Genomic DNA, 6,807 nt, shown 5'->3' with positions numbered 1-6,807 from the left:
TTTGCCCTTGCCAAACTCACTCAAATCCTCACGCATGCCCATTTTTCCTGCTTCTAACACATCAACTTTGAGGACAAAATGTTCACTTGCTGCCTAATATATCCCACCCGCTAACAGGTGCTGAGAGATAATCAGTGTTATTCACTTCACCTGTCAGTGGCCATAATGTTATGCCTGATCAGTGTATTTGAAAATGAATGACTCTTATGAGTCAGTTCTTTTAAGGAATCACACAAAACTCAAGGAGGTACAGGGTGGGGGTGAGGTTTCTTCACTGTGGAAACACTGGTTGAGTCGGAAGTCACTGTCTGTAACTAACTGTAACCATGTATAAATTTGACTGTGGACATTGGTTGGATGTCTGATTTTGTGTCTCTCTGTCTCATGTGCATATAGGGGTATAGACCTACTCTCCATTCTGACGCAGGTGAACAGCGATGTGAGCAAAAAGACGGACAAAAGCGGTTTGAGGAAGCAGATGCCACAGCCAGAGTTCACCCTCACCAAGAGAGTGGTTTTCCCTCCACCCAAATCTCACCGACCCCTTCCATAATGTCCTGCTGCAGTCCATGAAACCTTTCAGACAGCATACACAACACATACACAAACACACAGATGTTCATCAGTGTTTACACGTTGAGCTGGGGTGATGATTATCTTGTTTAATTGAAACAAGGGGTAAGGTCCTGAAAATACTGTTCACATAAAGTAATTTTGACTTGCCTAACAAAAAAAATTAATATTTTAGATATTTAATGTAATAAACAAATATGGAGTTGTTTTAAAATTATATTGTCAATAACATCATGAAGTGTTAAAATAACATTTCATTTCCAAATTCACCCCAAAACAGTGCTGTTTATGTTTCTGCTGGGAAAAAAAAAAAAAACTTGTACTAGGATTATTGCACTTGTATGTATTTGTCCAGGGGGCACAACGCTCTAAAGCACTTTTGTTTGTCGCTCTAGATAAGAGCATAAATGGATAGTTTCCACACAAGTGTGGACTGTTGCAACTAGCAGTTTATTAGTAAAATAATGATATTTCAATGGCAAGGGAAAGCCTGCTGCAACTGCTGTTTATTGCCATCTGCACCCTAAATAAATCAAATAAAAATTGTATGTTGACCTATTCATGAGATGTTTAAATCGAGTAGCTGGGTAAACACAGAAAAGTCCTGAGCATCTACAGACTCAGTAAACAGCCTTACCAAAGAGAAATGAATACAGCTGCTCACAAAAGAAAGTAGACCCAGAACTTTTTACAATTCACTACAAAGTAAAACTTTGACATACGTTTTAAACACAATATATTGTTTTACGCAATTTTGTTGTTGTTTTCCCATTTGAGATATTTTGTTTAATTGAATGTTTAAGTCTGACATCAGTCTGTATGATGTTACTAGCAGAGAGATGTGCATAAATACATGAACGTATTTAAAATACAAATACACAATACTGTGTGGGAAAATGCACTTAAAATACAAATACACAATACTGTGTGGAAAAATGCACTTAAAATACAAATACACAATACTGTGTGGAAAAATGCACTTAAAATACAAATACACAATACTGTGTGGAAAAATGCACTTAAAATACAAATACACAATACTGTGTGGAACCATGTATTTAAAATACAAATACAAAATACTGTGTGGAAAAATGTACTTAAATGCAAATTACATTAGATTTTTTTTCAAAGGCTTTAAAATACAAAAAAGTATTTTGGATTTCAAATACGTATTTTAAATACATGTATCTGAAATACTGACCATCCCTGGTTACTAGTACAGTACAGTGTGAAGCTTCCTTTTATTGTGCCAAAATAAAGCTTAAATCTGAATCCGATTGGTTGCAACCATAAACTGTATAAAAAAAAAAAAGAAAAGAAAAAAAAAGGTTACAACCATAGACTGTATAAGCGTATGAGAGGTGGAGCCAGAGATCTTCTTATTGAAAGAGGAGATGCAAACTCGGCGTCAAATCGGGTAACTTCATGAATGGCTGTTTAAACCATAGATATACATATCTGTGTTCAAAACGGTCAATCACCTTGGCCATATAACCATAAAAGTGAATGGGCTGTGCCGTTAAAAGAACCACATCTGTCGCAAAATTATCCCTGACTTTTATCATTCACTCCGAAATCATGTCATGCCAAACCCGCTAAAGATCAGCGGACAGTCGGCCTTATACTGTGGCGAGTTGTTTCCACACAAAAGCGGTCTATTCAGCGTGCTGAAGGGAAAAACACATTCTAGTCTCCTCAAAAAATTCCTAGCGTTACGCATTATAGATAACATTCAGTGTTGCCAACTAATTTTCAGAGAAAGTTGCTAAAGGATGGTCGATTTGTTGCTAAAAGTTGCTAAATGATGTTGTGATGTCATTGCGCAATGACGACGCAAAATTGTCACATCATCAAATCTCAGCAAAAAATATATTTTATATATGTTAATTTAGATTTGTTTGTAGAATAATATGCATGATATAATATTAAAATATAAATAACTGTATTTTTAAATACATTGAATTATTGAAAACGTACACATTTTTGAATGATTTCCATTTAAGTTTTTTTAGTAGCTAGTAAACTAGTAATTCTACACATTCTCAACTAATATGCTTTAAGCAGTGTATTAGTAGTTAGTTAGTATGCTACACTCTTAAGAAAAGTCTGTAAAAATAAGGCACAATCTACTATGTTAATATGAAAGAATTTTCCGTAATGGTTTTTTACCTACATTTTAAATTACGCATTGTGTTTTGGGGTTACAGGGTTACAATGGATGATGGATAATGGATAATGTCCTGAAAGATTTTCCATTTTTCTTACAGTATACTAACTGATCAACAATCGCAGGTACAAGCTACTAACAAAGTGTATCATAAATTAACAATTATTCAATTATTATTATTATTATTAAATTGAACAATTGCAAATAGCAGTTCACATGATGTGTGTACTGCTAGGCATCTGTGGTTTCCTCTTTTTGTGTAATTTGGATGGAAAATGTGTGCCTTTTTATTGTCTGAGTCACTTATCAAAAGTTGCTTAAGGTTGCCAAATCAATTTTTAAAAATGCTAAATTTGTTGCTAGGTGCTTTTGGAAGAAAAAGTTGCTAGGGTAGTCTGAAAAGTTGCTAAATTTAGCTAAGTTGGCAACACTGCTAACATTGGGGTTTCCCCTGTAGGAGGGGCTCTGGCGCAGTACCGTGCGGAAGGCGGGGCTTATAGTCAGTATAGTGGAATGCTATTGGCCAGTGAGTTTGTCAATCAATGTAGAAGCGGCATACGCATAGCAATAATGGCCGATGCTCAGTAAGAAGCTCTTACATTTTGACATATAATCTTATTTTCTTTTACACACATATACATGCATATGTTTATATTTAACAATTGATGTTTCCAAACACGTACGTGTCTGTTTAATGTAATGTCTGTATATGGATGGCAGACTGTTTATTGACTGCACATAGGCTATAGACAGGCAGGATGTATTGTTTGTGTTATAATGGAGTGTCTTGTCAATATCTGCGTTATATGATTTGGGTTGTATTTGTCCTCGTTTCTGTAGTTCGCGCTTATCTAGCATCGTTGTATTATTATGTTCCATCATTATTCCGTCGAGGTATTAATATATTATTATTGTCTCAGAGTCGCCATGGCTAATCAGCGCTGTCAGGAGAAAACACCCGTCCAGATCCTGCATGAATATGGCATTAAAATGGGCAGTGCGCCTGTGTACGAGCTCATCCAGGCTCAGGCTGACGGAGACACTCACCAGCCCTCCTTCATGTTCAGTGTCACCATAGGAGACATCACATGCAAAGGTCTGACATTTACATACTTGTGTATTTATTTAAATACCACCTAGTAAGAGTATATTATATAGTGCACACTAGTATTCAAATAGATACCATTTCGTTCTTAAAGGTCTTGGATCCACTAAAAAGGCTGCTAAACATGAAGCTGCAGAAGCCGCCTTGAAATTATTGAAACGAGACACCCAGCCAAAGTAAAGTACACACTGTAGATAGTGATATGAGCTATTATAGATCAGTTACTTGAGGTAAGACTTACCCATGTTTTCTGAATCTTTCGCAGTGATCGGAGAGATGGTCTTTCTCCTGAAGCCGGTGAATACAATCCTGTAGGAGTCCTGCAGGTATCTGGTCAAGCACCAGACAGGCCTTTCGGTTTTCCTGAAAACCTATCGATCACTAACAAAGCCTAGCAATAGCATAGGACAGTGTTTCTCAACCCTGGTCCTGAGCGCCCCCCAACACTGCACATTTTGTATGTCTCCCTTGTCTGACACCCATTTCAGGTCCTGGAGTTTCTTTTAATGAGCTAATGAGTTGAATCAGGTGTGTTTGATTAGGGAGACACACAAAATGTGCAGTGCTGGGGGGGCTCCCAGGACCAGGGTTGAGAAACACTGGCATAGGACATGCTAACAACACGTATGTATACACCGATGCCTTATTAGCGGCTGTTTCTGTGGGCCGCTCTATGTAAGTCACCCACTATATTGGAAAGGTCAAAGCAGGTCTGTGAACACTCGAGAGCAAGTTGATGCATGTATATGAGTATCTAAACTGACGTTCAGAAGTTTGGGATCAGTACGATTTTTTGTGTTTTTAAAGAAGACTCTTATGCTTATCAAGGCTGCAGTTAAAAACAATGAAAAAACACAATAATATTGTGAAATATTATTACAATTTAAATATAAATTAAAATATAATTTATTCCTGTGATCAAAGCTGAATTTTCAGCATCATTACTCCAGTCTTTAGTGTCACATGATCCTTCAGAAATCATTTTAATATGCTGATTTATTAACAGTTTTGGTGCTGAATAGTTGTTGTTTTTTGGAGCCTTTGATACTTTTTTCAGGACTCACTGATGAATAAAAAGTAAAAAAGTACAGCATTTATTCATGTCTGACAGCCTGCATGACATACAAAAACTCCAACCTTTGTGCTTGTAAAACTACTTCAAATTTAAAATCTTCAAACTTCTAGCTTTTGTAATTGCTTCAAAAGTTCTGACTACGCTTCCTCAAGCCAACATAAAGTTTGTCTTGACAGAGTTTTTTTTAATCTAGTTATTATTATTATTATGGCAGAGAGTATTTGTTTGTTTCGAGTGTATTTGAATGGTGCTGTGTGTTGTGTCAGGAGCTGGCAATGCAGAGAGTGTGGTGTCTGCCGGAGTATGTGGTGTGTATGGAGACAGGGCCGGATCACATGAAGGAGTTCACCGTTACCTGTCGTCTGGAAGGATTGGAGGAGTCAGGTGCCGTTAGCCGCTTTTTCATATTGTGATGTCATGCTGAGCGCACGAGTACTGATGCTTTCTGATGTGCTTTTGCTCATCAGGCACCGGCAGCTCCAAAAAGCTGGCCAGACGCGCAGCAGCCGAACGCATGCTGGGGAAACTACAGAGTTTGTCCGGATCTCCCGAGATCACGTGGGTTAGTGACATTCATCTGTTCACTGATGCATTGTGATTCTTTCACCAAAACCATCCATAAAAGTTCACAATTATATGTTTAAGAAAGATGCATAAACCACCCAAAGATGCACTTATACAGAGATATGTGTGCACATTAACATACCTGAGAGCCTTTTATATTTAAAGTATTTGTTTAATGGTATCTTTTTACTAAGTAGCAAGATTATTATTACTGATACCAGTACTGATGCCCCTGTTAATTATTATTATTATTATTTATTTAAATTTCTGGGGGTAAAATTAGTTGAATTGAAAACCAGGCCTAAACTACATATAACAGGTCAGTGATGTCACCAGACTGTCCGCAGTTGATTAATCATAGGACATGAAGACAATTGTTTCGTATTAAAAGCTGTCAGAAATGTTGTTTAAATATGTAAATTAGACATTATCTAATTCAGTATGCACTCATTTCTAGAACAGAATCTGAATATTTTGGATGTTTTCTTTCCACTCGTCATGTTATGGAAGCAAAATAGCTCACAATCTCAAAGTTGACCAGTGCCTGAAAAAACACTGGTTTACATAGCATTTCTATAACAAAAGTAAATGATGAAGCCATGGTACGAAGGCAGTTTTCATGTGACCTTTATGTAAAAAAATCTTTATGTAAAAGATTAGAAAGAAAAATCAGCCCCTGAAACATAAAAGAGCCTGAAGTTGAAGGAAAAACCCTTAAAGGGGTCATATGATGTTATTAAAAATAACATTATTTTATGTATTTGATGTAATGAAATGTGTTTATGCGGTTTAAGGTTCAAAAAACACATTATTTTCCACATACTGTACATTATTGTTTCTCTTCTATGCCCCGCCTTTCTGAAACGCGTCGATTTATACAAAGCTCATCGGTCTGAAAAAGCGAGGTGTGCTGTGATTGGCCAGCTATCCAGTGCGTTGTGATTGGCCGAATTCCTCAAGCGTGTGACGGAAATGTTACGCCCCTCACCATACTGTGATGATGCCCTGTCAGGCCGGAGCGTAACATAAAACCATGTCTGCATTTGTGATCGGAGAAATGACAAACAACAAGCACTACTCTACACTGCTCAAAACAAGCGTTTGAATCGTCAGTAGCAAATTCTTTAAATATAAAAAAACGTACTTACAGTCTGTGAGTCAGAACAGCCGGCATTGTAGTCTACTCTTCCAGGATCAGGAAACAGTCCTCCATAAAATGCGCTGGACACATCTGAATATTTGGGTTTGGGTTGGGAACAGTGTTGTAAATACAACTTAACCACTGATTTCTAGTCGTGTCCTCTTTTGGAAGGCCAAACAAAG

At 37.1% G+C, this 6,807-nt stretch overlaps 2 protein-coding genes across 8 annotated transcripts in view; both read left to right on the top strand.

The window, feature by feature from the left end:
- Positions 1-770, top strand: part of LOC107689487 (caspase-8-like) — a 16,356-nt gene extending 15,586 nt beyond the window's left edge. For all 6 annotated transcript variants that reach the window (XM_016487484.1, XM_016487485.1, XM_016487482.1 and 3 more), the window contains one exon: positions 397-770. In XM_016487484.1, coding sequence (XP_016342970.1) covers positions 397-553 — 157 coding nt within the window. In that variant the 3' untranslated portion in view covers positions 554-770. The remainder of the gene's footprint in view (positions 1-396) is intronic.
- Positions 771-3,236: 2,466 nt separating this feature from the next.
- LOC107689486 (interferon-inducible double-stranded RNA-dependent protein kinase activator A homolog) overlaps positions 3,237-6,807 on the top strand; it is a 5,589-nt gene continuing 2,018 nt past the window's right edge. The window contains exons 1-6 of one of the 2 annotated variants that reach the window (XM_016487479.1): positions 3,237-3,324; positions 3,661-3,836; positions 3,940-4,021; positions 4,111-4,171; positions 5,187-5,304; positions 5,388-5,482. In XM_016487479.1, coding sequence (XP_016342965.1) covers positions 3,254-3,324; positions 3,661-3,836; positions 3,940-4,021; positions 4,111-4,171; positions 5,187-5,304; positions 5,388-5,482 — 603 coding nt within the window. In that variant the 5' untranslated portion in view covers positions 3,237-3,253. The other variant, XM_016487480.1, reaches the window with a different exon arrangement.

Source organism: Sinocyclocheilus anshuiensis, unplaced genomic scaffold, assembly GCF_001515605.1.
Source record: "Sinocyclocheilus anshuiensis isolate Anshui unplaced genomic scaffold, SAMN03320099.WGS_v1.1 scaffold1199, whole genome shotgun sequence".
Lineage (NCBI taxonomy): Eukaryota > Metazoa > Chordata > Actinopteri > Cypriniformes > Cyprinidae > Sinocyclocheilus > Sinocyclocheilus anshuiensis.
Note: the sequence above shows the minus strand (reverse complement) of the source record. Positions and strands in the feature narration are given on the sequence as shown.